The sequence below is a fragment of the Oncorhynchus clarkii genome, chromosome 3, assembly GCF_045791955.1.
Source record: "Oncorhynchus clarkii lewisi isolate Uvic-CL-2024 chromosome 3, UVic_Ocla_1.0, whole genome shotgun sequence".
Classification (NCBI taxonomy): domain Eukaryota; kingdom Metazoa; phylum Chordata; class Actinopteri; order Salmoniformes; family Salmonidae; genus Oncorhynchus; species Oncorhynchus clarkii.
In genome coordinates, this window is record NC_092149.1 from 17,878,000 (window position 1) to 17,892,589 (window position 14,590).

General features: G+C 45.2%; 1 protein-coding gene across 5 annotated transcripts in view; it reads left to right on the top strand.

Annotated features, from left to right (window-relative positions):
• LOC139389858 (hormone-sensitive lipase-like) overlaps window positions 1–14,590 on the top strand; it is a 45,757-nt gene that overhangs the window by 14,573 nt on the left and 16,594 nt on the right. For 4 of the 5 annotated variants that reach the window (XM_071136849.1, XM_071136884.1, XM_071136857.1 and 1 more), the window contains 5 exons: window positions 9,638–9,879; window positions 10,434–10,718; window positions 10,839–10,929; window positions 11,950–12,095; window positions 14,103–14,288. In XM_071136849.1, coding sequence (XP_070992950.1) covers window positions 9,638–9,879; window positions 10,434–10,718; window positions 10,839–10,929; window positions 11,950–12,095; window positions 14,103–14,288 — 950 coding nt within the window. Of the gene's footprint in view, window positions 1–9,615; window positions 9,880–10,433; window positions 10,719–10,838; window positions 10,930–11,949; window positions 12,096–14,102; window positions 14,289–14,590 lie in introns of all 5 variants that reach the window. The other variant, XM_071136875.1, reaches the window with a different exon arrangement.

Consider the following 14,590-nt stretch of genomic DNA (forward strand, 5'->3'; position numbering starts at 1 on the left):
TACATCTATGAGAAGCTGTTCTGCTGACTTTTTTAAAAGGACGTTCTATACCAAAATGAATTAAAATAAAATGACACATTGGGCCTTGCATATAGGTTGGACAATATTATCAGGTATGCTGTTAGCAAAAAGAATGATCACCTGTATTCCAATTGATGCAGAATACTGGCTATAAATAATACTGGCTATAAATAAATAGGCTGAAGCATGGGTTTACCTATCTGCATTTACCATGGGCAAATCATTAGCTAGATCCCAAATGTAATATATTTACTATTTAGCGTGTATTGATGAATTTTGTACCAAAAAACTAGCATAAACACGGAATATACTCTGAGTATACAAAACATTAAGAACACCTGCTCTTTCCACGATAGACTAACCAGCTGAATCCAGGTGAAAGCTATGGTCACTTGTTAAATCCACTCCAGTCAGTGTAGATGAAGGGGAAGAGACCGGTTAAAGGATGATTTTTAAGCCTTGAGACAATTGATGCATGGATTGTGTATGTTTGACATTCAGAAGGTTAATGGGCAAGACAAAATATTTAAGTGCCTTTGAACAGGGTATGGTAGTAGGTGCCAGGCGTTTATGTCAAGATCATCAACACTGCTGGGTTTTTCACGCTCAACAGTGTATCAAGAATGGTCCACCACCCAAAGAACATCCAGCCAACTCAGCATTAGGAAGGCGTTCCTAATGTTCGGTGTACTCTGTGTAATGTGATACACCCCGTGCCTGTACTTCTCACAGAAGACACTTCATGTCACTATTTTTTTCACTTACTGTTGACCGGGGCAGCTCTAGCAGGGCAGAAATTGTATCAAATTACTTGTTGGATAGTGGCATCCTATGATGGTGCCACTTTGAAAGTCACTGAGCTCTTCAGTAAGGCCATTCTACTGCCAGTGTTTGTCTATGGAGATTGCATGGCTGTGTGCTTGATCTTTGTACACCTGTCAGCAACAAGTGTGGCTCAAATTGCTGAATCTACTCATTTGAAAGGGTGTCCACTTTTGTATTTATAGTGTTTCTTGCATAGAACGCACAACAACAAGCAAACTAGGTAAATATATAATTTCTGTTATACTATGGGGTTGTGTGGTTTTTCTATTCATTACTCATTTAGTTAGCAGAGGAATAGTAAATGAGGACTGTTCTAGCATATCTTCAGTGCGCTTCGGCATACTTTTATTAAAATGTTTTTTAAAAATGAGGCTTTGTGGCAATGATTTTGCTGTGGCGTGCCACCACTAAATGACTGCAGCGGAAACACTGAGCTGCACACCACCAGTGGTGAAGGAAAACGTGTGTGTGGTCCGTGAGTACATGTTTGGTCATCCTGCGTTTTAGTATGTTCATAAGTAAGTGTTTGTGTGTGTGTGTGTGTGTGTGTGTGTGTGTGTGTGTGGTCTCCAAGAAGGTTGATCTGAAGGAAATGGTCTTCCGCTCGTCTTTTTGACACATTCACTCAATCACTATTCTTCTTCTCCTTGTGAATGCCCATATCACTTTCTCCCTCTCCCTGTGCCATTCCTCCTTGTTTGTTTTTATATTATTTAACCTTTATTTAACCAGGCAAGTCAGTTACGAACAAATTCGTATTTTACAATGACTGCCTACCCCGGCCAAACCCTCACCTAACCTGGACCACGCTGGGCCAATTCTGCGCCCCCCTATTTGTTAAAGCCTCTTACATCTCACCCTCTGTATTCTTCCTTTCAGTGTGGAATTGTGCAAGTCATGGTAATGCCCAGTAGACTATATTCCCAGTAACTTTAACTAATAGGAAATTACATGCATAGAACTTCTAAAATAAAACAAGGCCTAACTCTTTCAAATGCAGTTTGCTTTCTAATTTAGATAACTCGTTTTAATAGAATTTCATGCTGCTTTTCGGTTCCGTTTAGGTTTCTGATTTACTTAATCACAAAACCTAATGAATTTGTAATGTGTAAGTATCTAGTTGTACTAAGCTCTTGCTAAGCCAGTGTCTTGTTCAGTGTTGCTATACTTGTGTGTCATGTCCAGTCACTGGTACTGGTTGCCCCTGGGCCCAGCATTGCAGACAAACTCTTTTGGACACATTTCTGCTGGACAGAGTTGGTGGCAATGTGCACACACACCCTCCCTCTGTTTCTGGTTAACTATAGATGCTTGGTTTGTGACACAGAGAAGGGAGGGAGGGAGAAAATGAGAGCATACAAAGAGCTAGGGGAAGAGAAGGAGTTTGGTCCCAAAGGGAGTGCTGCGTTCTGGGATGCTTGGTGACGAAGGAGGCTGAGAATTTGGGGAATTGGACAGGGTGGTTGGGTAATGTAGGGCAAAGCATAAGGTGGATAGGGTGTTCTCAATATAGCAGTCAACTGAAGAATAGCAGGTAATTACACATGATTTTCTTCATGCTTTGGAGCAGGATAAGTCATTGGCAATGAATAAGCCTGATAATCAATTTTTCTTCAATACTGTGAAGTTTTGTGCTATCTCCCTCCAGCATGTGGTAGTTTCACACGCCTAGTGTGTCATTCCATTGCTTTCTGAGGAGAGAAGCAATTGGAGAAGGATGTAGTGATGGCTAGAGGATGGGGAGATTCACTGGTGTGAGACAAGTTTGCTGCCTGGATGTTAGGAGGCTGAGATTCCTCACAACAAAGTGATGGCCCCTCTGACTGACTTGTACAGTACCATAAATGTCTGTAGCTGGCCCACCATCATTTCTCTGAGAGGCATTGTATCTGTAATGCCTTCCTTATTCCTTTCCTTGTCTCTTATCTTCATATACATTCATAATTCAAGCATTGTTGGATCTTAGAATCAGTGGCCTTGACTGTCTGAGAGAACATGAATCACCTTCCATTGCATGCTCTTTATTTCCCTCGTGTGGTCATGCTCTCACTCTGACCATCTGCATGCTCTCTCTCCCTGTCTCTCTCCATCTCGGTCATTCTATACAGTAAGTACCTGTGTCACCCGGGGTGCTCTTCCCTGTGCTTCTGCTGTGGAAACTGTGCTCTCAGGTGGCTCACTAGAACTCCATACAGCAGGCAGCCTGGCTGACAGGCAGAGTACAGGCTGAGTGGACTCCTAGTGGAGTACCAGGGCGTGAGGTGTTTATTGCTTGGATGGCAGTTCAGTTCACTATTAATGCATGGTTACTCTGTTTGTTTGATGAACTCCTCTCAGAAATGGTTTCAGTCGTGTTCCTCCCTTTGGGACCACAAGAGAGGAAGGACAGAGCGGGAAAAGACAGCAACACGATGTGTTCCACCACTTGCTCTCTGCTCCAGTTACATGACTGTCTTAGAGGAATGAAGCTTTGATTTAGTTTTCCCAGCTTGCGCAACATTTCAGTCAATCAACTTTTATACTTAAGCAATAATACATGAGGCCATGTGTTAGGACATTTATCATGGCTGTGACATGGTCTCTTTCTGACTGCCATGTAAAGCACCACTACCCAAAAATGGTTGCTATGGAGGCTCTTCCCCCTTGCTAGCTAGCCACCTACACACTTCAGACTGAAGTTAGAAAGACGGCAAACTAGCTGCATTTTTGTTTAATTTGACCTGTTTTTCTATTGACATTTCTTTGTATACAGTCAGAAGTTTACATACACCTTAGCCAAATACATTTAAACTCAGTTTTTCACAATTCCTGACATTTAATCCCAGTAAAAATTCCCTGTCTTGGGTCAGTTAGGATCACCACTTTATTTTAAGAATGGTTTCTTTTAGCTTTTATTTATTTCATCACATTCCCAGTGGGTCAGAAGTTTAGACACTCAATTAGTATTTGGTAACATTGCCTTTAAATTGTTTAATTTGGGTCCATTCCTCCTGACAGAGCTGGTGTAACTGAGTCAGGTTTGTAGGCCTCCTTGCTCGCACACGCTTTTTCAGTTCTGCCCACAAATGTTCTATAGGATTGAGGTCAGGGCTTTGTGATGGCCACTCCAATACCTTGACTTTGTTGTCCTTAAGCCATTTTGCTACAACTTTGGAAGTATGATTGGGGTCATTGTCCATTTGGAAGACCCATTTGCGACCAAGCTTTAACTTCCTGACTGATGTCTTGAGATTTTGCTTCAATATATCCACATCATTTTCAGTCCTCATGATGCCATCTATTTCGTGAAGTGCACCAGTCCCTCCTGCAGCAAAGCACCCCCACAACATGATGCTGCCACCCCTGTGCTTCATGGTTGGGATGGTGTTCTTCAGCTTGCAAGCATCCCCCTTTTTGCTCAAAACATAACAATGGTCATTATGACCAAACAGTTTCATCAGACCAGAGGACATTTCTCAAAAAAATATGATCTTTGTCCCCATATCCCGTTGCAAACCATAGTCTGGCTTTCTTATGGCGGTTTTGGAGCAGTGGCTTCTTCCTTGCTGAGTGGCCTTTCAGGTTATGTCAATGTAGGACTAGTTTTACTGTAAATATAGATACTTTTGTACCTGTTTCCTCCAGCAGCTTCACAAGGTCCTTTGCTGCTGTTCTGGGATTGATTGGCACTTTTCTCACCAAAGTATGTTCATCTCTAGGAGACAGAACGTGTCTCCTTCCTGTGTGGTATGACGGCTGCGTGGTCCCATGGTGTTTATACTTGCATACTATTGTTTGTACAGATGAACGTGGTACTTTCAGGCATTTGGAAATTGCTCCCAAGGATGAACCAGACTTGTGGAGGTCTACAATTTTTTTGAGGTCTTGGCTGATTTCTTTTGATTTTCCCAGGATGTCAAGCAAGAGGCACAGAGTTTGGAGGTAGGCCTTGAAATACATCCACAGGTACACCTCCAATTGACACATGATGTCAATTAACCTATCAGAAGTTTCTAAAGCCATGACATCATTTTCTGGAATTTTCCAAGCTGTTTAAAGGTACAGTCAACTCGGTATATGTAAACTTCTAACCCATTGGAATTGTGATACAGTGAATTATAAGTTGTTTGAAAAATTACTTGTCATGCACAAAGTAGATGTCCTAACCGACTTGCCAAAACTATAGTTTGTTAACCAGACATTTGCGGAGTGGTTGAAAAAATAGTTTTAATGACTCCAACCTAAGTGTATGTAAACTTCTGACTTCAACTGTATATCCAGAAAAATTATGCTGATTCATGATTTCAACTGGCAGAGAAAAGCTTTCTGTCTCGTCCCGACTCCCGATACGTTCGTTATTACAGTACCCAGTGAAGATCGAATTTCAATGTTGCAAATGTCGAAGTGTCTCTATGCTTTTTACAGTGGCAGATGAGATGGTGGATCTGTTACAGCTAGGGTAGCAAAGGGTCATGCTTTCCGGTAAATTTCCAGAAATCTTCCATGGGAAGTTAAGTGCGGGAATTTTGCTTAAATTCATCAAAGTTAGCTTATAACATCCTCTACCGGCAGGATAGAACAGCATCTGGTAAGACAAGGGGTGGCGTGCTATGTATTTATGTAAATAAGCTTCATCAAGAAGTACGTAGATCATCTCGTCCTCACGGTGACCGTACGTACATACCCCAACCAGAAGCCATGGATTACAGGCAATATTCACACTGAGTTAAAGGCTAGAACTGCCGCTTTCAAAGAGTGGGACTCTAACCTGGAAGTTTATGAAATTCCAATATGCCCTCCAACGAACCATCAAACATGCAAAGCCCCAATACAGGAAAAAGATTGAATCGTACTACATCGGATGTGGCAGGGCTTTCAAACCATTACCGACTACAAAGGGAAGCACAGCCGAGAGCTGCCCAGTGACACAAGCCTACCAGACGAGCTAAACTATGTCTATGCTCACTTTGAGGCAAATAGAAATGAAAAATGCATGAGAGCACCAGCTGTTCCGGAAGACTGTGATCACGCTTTCGGCAACCGATGTGATTAAGACCTTCAAACAGGTCAAGATTCACAAGGCCGCAGGGCCAGATGGATTACCAGGACATGTACTGCGAGCATGCGCTGACCAACTGGCGAGTGTCTTCACTGACATTTTCAACCTCTCCCTGTCCGAGTCTGTAATACCAGAATGTTTTAAGCAGACCACCATAGTGCCTGTCACCCAAGAACACTAAGGCTAGTCTTAACAGAAATTATGTGTGGAGACATTTCACTGCAGCTAATGTAGAAGGAAAACCTGTGTACATTTGCAAATACTGTGCCAAATCACATGTGATAAATGCAACAAAGATGCAGAATCATCTGGACAAGTGCATAAATTTCCCTCAGAGCTCACAACAAGCTACCTCTGACAGAATTCCCTCTACTTCTATTTGAGATGAAAATGATGAATCAGAGATCTTATCAAAAGCAACAGCTCATGGTCCTCCTGGAATCAGAAGTTTTTTTTTTTTTTGACTCAATGGAGAAACGTAGTCCGAGCAATGCTGATGTATGTCTTGCTCGAGATGTGTATGCAACTGGTTCACCTCTGCTGCTCACAGGAAATGTGTATTGGAAGAGATGTATGTATGTTCTCTGCCCAGGATACACCCTTTAGACATGCTTTATCTACTCATTTGCTGGATGCAGAGTTCAGCAGAGTTCAAGGGAAGGTCAAGCAAATCACAGAGAAAGCAGACTGCATTGTTATCTCTGATGGGTGGTCGAATGTTTGTGGGCAAGGAATAATTAACTACATCTCCACCCCTCAACCAGTATTCTACAAGAGCACAGATACAAGGAACGACAGACACACCGGTCTCTACATTGCAGATGAGCTGAAGGCAGTCATCCAGGACCTTGGACCACAGAAGGTATTTGCACTGGTGACCGACAATGCTGCAAACATTAAGGCTGCTTGGACTAAAGTGGAGGAGTCCTACCCTCACATCACACCCATTGGCTGTGCTGCTCCTGCATTGAATCTGCTCCTCAAGGACGTCATTGCACTGAAAACAATGGATACACTACGAGAGACAAGGAAATGGTTAGGTGTGTGAAGGGTCAAGGGGTGGGGTGGTGTCATCATGTTTGACAGTCTCCTGGAGGGGAGGGAGTCTCTCCAACAAATGGCCATATCAGTATGCCATTATGGACAGCCCCATCAAGAGGATCCTCCTGGATGTATTTTGGGAGAGAGTGGTAAGCAGCCTGAAACCCATAGCAGTAGCACGGATTGTGGCTGGCATTGTCTCCCTGTCTGATGTTCAGACTCTGCTTGCAGCTGTAAGAGAAGAAATCCGTACTGCCCTTCCCACTTCACTGTTGCTCCAAGCAGAGGAAACTGCAGTTCTGAAATGCATCAAAAAGCGTGAAGGCTTCTGCCTGACGCTGCAGCGTACTTGTTGGACCCCAAGTAATGCTGGCAAAAGCATCCTGTCTGGCGCAGAGATCAACAAGGCCTATGGTGTCATCACTATTGTGTCTCGCCACCTAGTCTGGATTAGGGCAAGGTTCTTGGCAGTCTGGTGAAGTACACTTCCAACCAAAGGCTTTGGGATAGAGATGCAATATGGCAGTCGTGCCAACATATTTCATCAGCCACCTGGTGGAAGGGACTTTGTACATCTGAGGCTCTTTCCCCTGTTGCCTCCATCTTCCTCCAAATCCCACCATCAGCCGCCTCAGAGCTCAACTGGTCTTTGTTTGGGAACATACACACCAAAGCACACAACAGGTCGACCAATACAATGGCCGAAAAATGTGTGACCCTCGGCTCAAATTTGAGGCTTTTTGAGCCTGACAACGAGCCATCCTCAAGGTTGGAAAGTGACAGTGAAGATGAGGCCTCAGTCTGAGGTTCAAGAGAAGGACATTGAGGAGGTCCAGGGAGAAGACATGGAAGCCTGAGAGGAAGACAACCAAAGCTTTAGTTTCTAGACTATAATTTCACAGATTTTTGGGAGATGCAATGAATCATTGGTGATCATTCAATATTCCCTTTATTTTGTTGTTCAGTGAAATCATCCCATGTGAAGAGTCAAATCATTTAAAGTTCAATTCGTAACAAAATACTTTTTTGTTGTTCTTGGAACGATTTAATCATTTGCAATTGTCTACTTATGATAAGGTAAATACACTGCTCAAAAAAATGAAGGGAACACTAAAATAACATATCCTAGATCTGAATGAATGAAATATTCTTATTAAATACTTTTTTCTTTACATAGTTGAATGTGCTGACAACAAAATCACACAAATTATCAATGGAAATTAAATTTATCAACCCATGGAGGTCTGGATTTGGAGTCACACTCAAAATTAAAGTGGAAAACCACACTACAGGCTGATCCAACTTTGATGTAATGTCCTTAAAACAAGTTAAAATGAGGCTCAGTAGTGTGTGTGGCCTCCACCTGCCTGTATGACCTCCCTACAACGCCTGGGCATGCTCCTGATGAGGTGGCGGATGGTCTCCTGAGGGATCTCCTTCCAGACCTGGACTAAAGCATCCGCCAACTCCTGGACAGTCTGTGGTGCAATGTGGCGTTGGTGGATGGAGCAAGACATGATGTCCTGGTGCTCAGTTGGATTCAGGTCTGGGGAACGGGCGGGCCAGTCCATAGCATCAATGCCTTCCTCTTGCAGGAACTGCTGACACACTCCAGCCACATGAGGTCTAGCATTGTCTTGCATTAGGAGGAACCCAGTGCCAACCGCACCAGCATATGGTCTCACAAGGGGTCTGAGGATCTCATCTCGGTACCAAATGGCAGTCGGGCTACCTCTGGCGAGCACATGGAGGGCTGTGCGGCCCCCCAAAGAAATGCCACCCCACACCATGACTGACCCACCGCCAAACCGGTCATGCTGGAGGATGTTGCAGGCAGCAGAACATTCTCCACGGCGTCTCCAGACTCCCTCCTACGGCCTCCACGTCTCCTGATGTACTGGCCTGTCTCCTGGTAGCGCCTCCATGCTCTGCACACTACGCTGACAGACATAGCAAACCTTGCCACAGCTTGCATTGATGTGCCATCTTGGATGAGCTGCACTACCTGAGCCACTTGTGTGGGTTGTAGACTCCGTCTCATGCTACCACTAGAGTGAAAGCATTCAAAAGTGACCAAAACATCAGCCAGGAAGCATAGGAACTGAGAAGTGGTCTGTGGTCACCACCTGCAGAACCACTCCTTTATTGGGGGTGTCTTGCTAATTGCCTATAATTTCCACCTGTTGTCTATTCCATTTGCACAACAGCATGCGAAATGTATTGTCAATCAGTGTTGCTTCCTAAGTGGACAGTTTGATTTCACAGAAGTGTGATTGACTTGAGTTACATTGTGTTGTTTAAGTGTTCCCTTTATTTTTTTGAGCAGTGTATATCCAATGCAAAATAAATCTACTTTTTAAATGGTATTCATTTGCATATATTCACATTAATTCCCATTTTTAAAATCCTACGGAAAGTTTTCACTTCTGAATATTCGCCAAAATGTGCCACCCTACTAGCAGCAGTATTGCGTCGCTAGGTAATTATACAAACAAGGTCTGTTTTTCTGAATGTGGCCATGTGTATGTTGTCTGGTATGTCATGGGATAGACTCTTACTCCAAATCAACTGTTGTGTGCTGCTATAGTGGGTTAGCCATTTGATTGAAGTGAGTATTAAGTATGGCCATAGATATCTTTTTTTGGAATTAGGCATGATCAGTCTTTGTTGTTGCATGCTGACTGTTTCAGGCTTCCCTCTCTTCCCCCCCAGTGATGGACACTAAGGCGGTGTTTACTGCCCTGTACAGTGTGTGTGAGGAGAATGCTACATTCTTCTCTGAGGGTGCTAAGGGGTCCCAGGGGGGCGCGGCACAGCGACTGGTGGACACCATGACCCTGATCCAGGAGCACGCCCGCAGCCTGGAACCTGTCATCTCCGGCTTTGCTGCTGTCTACCACCACTTTGACTTTGACCCACACATACCAGCCAATGGATACCGCTCTCTAGTCAAGGTAGGATGGCAGGGTTTGTGTCTGTGTGACAACTCCCTAGTTTAAAAAAGAATGTTTACCTTTATTTTACTAGGCAAGTCGGTTAAGAACATTCTTATTTTCAATAACGGCCGAGGAACAGTGGGTTAAATGCTTTGTTCAGGGGCAGAGCAACAGATTTTTACCTTGTCAGCTCGGGGATTCGATCTAGCAACCTTCCGACTACTAGTCCAACGCTCTAACCACTAGGCTACCTGCCACCCCAAGAGGGAGTGTGTATGTGTGGGAAAAATTCAACACCAGCATCGTATGCCTTTTTTTTCTTCCTACCAATTGAGTGAGTGTCATAATAGAACCTATTCAGGCTCCCTCTTGTATGGATGAGAAATCATGACCTCTGCCAGCTGCTTACCTCTTATTAAATGTCTCTGAATTTCTGTCTCCATCTTTTTCATGGTCTGTCTCTCACACTCCTTTTCTTTACCTGTCGTTATTTTCTCTCAGACATTCTCTTTTTTGAATGTCATTTCTATCACTCACACACAGCACTTTTCCTCCTCCCACCCCGCTCTTAGGTGGTGCGCTGCTGCATTCTCCACATCATCCACAAGGGGCGCTACATCTCCACCAACCGACGCAGCATCTTCTTTCGGACGGCCCACAACGCAGGGGAGATGGAGGCCTACTGCTCGGCCCTATGTCAGCTGAGAGCCCTGCTCTACCTGGCCCAGCGACTGCTGCACGACAACAGCCACGGGAACCTCTTCTTCCACGAGGAGAGCGGCCTCAGCCAGAGCTTCATCCGGGAGTACTCCTCCATGCACAAGGGCTGCTTCTACGGACGCTGCCTCGGATTCCAGGTGGGGGGGAGGAGAGGAGACTGGGAGGGCAGAATACTTTTGGGATGATCTTGAGGCCCTTTTGTTAGCCTCAGGGAAAAGTATTTTGTTGTGATTGGTTTCATGTCTCTCCTCTTCCAGTTCACTCCAGCCATCCGTCCCTGTCTGCAGACCATAGCCATCGGCCTGGTGGCTTTCGGAGAGAACTACAGGCGCCACCAGTCAGGCATTGGTCAGTGGCTCCAGCAAACCTCCCTATTGATGGAAACAAAAGCCACTCAATCACTAATTCATTCTCATTTACATCCTAAACCATTCTACTGACATGGCAACTCAGTCGACGTGAAGGGATTGTGAGGGAGAATATCAATGCTAGATACAATACATCATTAAAGGGTAATTTAAAGGGAGACTTACTTAAATTAACCCACACACACATTTGAAATAGTTTATTTTAATCACCAAATCACATTACAGTCTAGAAGGATTCCAACATTTCATAGGTCATTGATATATGGACACTTATGAGTACAGAAAGCACCTTCTCCGTACAGCACACATACACAAGTAAGCATTTCACTGTTAGTCTACACCTGTTTATGAAGGATGTGATGGCACACACACAATATGATCTAACACTGTCTTTTGCTTTTTGCTGCTTCCCAGTGGAGGAAGGAGGTATTGCACCATATGGTGAGTGTCTGTCCCCCTGACCACTGCCGTAGTCTCAGTCTGGGAGATAGAGCCAGGCTTTGACATGGTTAGTAGGTGACCACAGGCATAATGTGACCAAGTCTTAGTGTTTAATTAGATTAGGGGAATCCTCTTGTTTTAGTGCTCTGGTGGAACAAATAGCCATACAATTCAGCTCTCCTGGACAACAGGTGACCACTGCTCCGTCTCATCCAGACACTCCTGTAGCTACAGGGATTGAAAGTTCTGTTTAACAGTAGCATCTACTGCCTCCACTCATGGCCATCGCTCTCTCTGCCTCCCCATCCCTGTGTTTCTGTCTGTGAGTTGATTTGATGTGTTAGCATCCACTCACTCCCTCTCCTCCACTCTCTCCCTCTTTTCCCTGTCCCTTTTCTGTCATTCATCTTTATCCATACCTATACATTTTTCCCTCTGCCACTTCCACTACCTTGTCCCCCTCTCTTTTTACCTGCAACTGTCTATCACCCTCTCTTTCTTGCCTGCCTCCTACAACCATATATCCACTATCTTCTCTCCCCCTTCCCTCTGTCTCCAGGTGTAGCAGCCAGCTCCTTCTTTACCTCAGGGAAGTACGCCATCGACCCGGAGTTAAGGGGGGCGGAGTTTGAACGCATCACTCAGAACCTGGACGTCCACTTCTGGAAGGCCTTCTGGAACATCACAGAGACCGAGGTTCTATCTGTGAGTCACTGACCACTCTGGACGGACCCTGGAACGGGTCGCTGGTAGAATACTCTTCCCTTGCGCTGGGATGTACAGCTCAGTGGTAGAATACTCTTCCCTTGCGCTGGGATGTACAGCTCAGTGGTAGAATACTCTTCCCTTGCGCTGGGATGTACAGCTCAGTGGTAGAATACTCTTCCCTTGCGCTGGGATGTACAGCTCAGTGGTAGAATACTCTTCCCTTGCCCTGGGATGTACAGCTCAGTGGTAGAATACTCTTCCCTTGCCCTGGGATGTACAGCTCAGTGGTAGATTACTCTTCCCTTGCGCTGGGATGTACAGCTCAGTGGTAGAATACTCTTCCCTTGCGCTGGGATGTACAGCTCAGTGGTAGATTACTCTTCCCTTGCGCTGGGATGTACAGCTCAGTGGTAGAATACTCGTCCCTTGCGCTGGGATGTACAGCTCAGTGGTAGAATACTCTTCCCTTGCCCTGGGATGTACAGCTCAGTGGTAGAATACTCTTCCCTTGCCCTGGGATGTACAGCTCAGTGGTAGATTACTCTTCCCTTGCGCTGGGATGTACAGCTCAGTGGTAGATTACTCTTCCCTTGCGCTGGGATGTACAGCTCAGTGGTAGATTACTCTTCCCTTGCGCTGGGATGTACAGCTCAGTGGTAGAATACTCGTCCCTTGCGCTTGGATGTACAGCCCAGTGGTAGAATACTCTTCCCTTCCGCTGGGATGTACAGCTCAGTGGTAGAATACTCTTCCCTTGCGCTGGGATGTACAGCTCAGTGGTAGAATACTCTTCCCTTGCGCTGGGATGTACAGCTCAGTGGTAGAATACTCTTCCCTTGCGCTGGGATGTACAGCTCAGTGGTAGAATACTCTTCCCTTGCGCTGGGATGTACAGCTCAGTGGTAGAATACTCTTCCCTTGCGCTGGGATGTACAGCTCAGTGGTAGAATACTCTTCCCTTGCCCTGGGATGTACAGCTCAGTGGTAGAATACTCTTCCCTTGCCCTGGGATGTACAGCTCAGTGGTAGATTACTCTTCCCTTGCGCTGGGATGTACAGCTCAGTGGTAGAATACTCTTCCCTTGCGCTGGGATGTACAGCTCAGTGGTAGATTACTCTTCCCTTGCGCTGGGATGTACAGCTCAGTGGTAGAATACTCGTCCCTTGCGCTGGGATGTACAGCTCAGTGGTAGAATACTCTTCCCTTGCCCTGGGATGTACAGCTCAGTGGTAGAATACTCTTCCCTTGCCCTGGGATGTACAGCTCAGTGGTAGATTACTCTTCCCTTGCGCTGGGATGTACAGCTCAGTGGTAGATTACTCTTCCCTTGCGCTGGGATGTACAGCTCAGTGGTAGATTACTCTTCCCTTGCGCTGGGATGTACAGCTCAGTGGTAGAATACTCGTCCCTTGCGCTTGGATGTACAGCCCAGTGGTAGAATACTCTTCCCTTCCGCTGGGATGTACAGCTCAGTGGTAGAATACTCTTCCCTTGCGCTGGGATGTACAGCTCAGTGGTAGAATACTCTTCCCTTCCGCTGGGATGTACAGCCCAGTGGTAGATTACTCTTCCCTTCCGCTGGGATGTACAGCCCAGTGGTAGATTACTCTTCCCTTTCCCTGGGATGTACAGCTCAGTGGTAGATTACTCTTCCCTTGTATGTGTTGCTCAGTGTTTGTCCTGTTGGCTATCTTGACTCTGTCTTTCATTCCTCTCATAGTTATGTAGTTGCAGAGCTTGTAATACTGTCACTGTTTAGATTTTACTGGATTCTTTCCTGCCATGAGGAGATGCTCTCAGCTTTGTCTTTGGTCAAGTTTATTGACCTACAAATGACCGGAAGATCAAAATAATTAAATTATATTATGAATGTTTATCTGATTTGCCCTCAGCCTTCCCTCTCTTTCTTGTCCCTCCTCCTAAAGGAAAGACTGAAACATTGCGGTGTATCTGTGACGGATAACAAAGTAATCTTCTAACTTTCCTTCCACTCTCCCCCTCAGAGTCTAGCCAGTATGACATCCACCCAGGTGAAGGTGAACCGTGCCCTGTCAGTGCCCCCTGTGCCCTTTGACCTCCCGCTGGTGGCTGATCCCCACCTCACTGTCACCATAGAGGCCCCGTCGGCCCACACCGGCCCTGGCCCCGTACAGATGAGGCTGATCTCCTTCGAGCTGAGGGAGGGACAGGTAACTAAAGCCCTGTTCATATTGGCAGTTTGAAGTGACTCAAATACCTTTTTTTTTTATTCTTTTTTTTATCCGATTCAATTGTTAACAGACCGATAATTTAACTTATAATTCACTGTATCACAATTCCAATGGGTCAGAAGTTTACATACACTATGTTGACTGTGCCTTTAATTAAACAGCTTGGAAAATTCCAGAAAATTATGTCATGGCTTTAGTACCTGTGGATGTATTTCAAGGCCTACCCTGAAGTCTGGTTCATCCTTAGGAGCAATTTACAAACGCCTGAAGGTACCACGTTC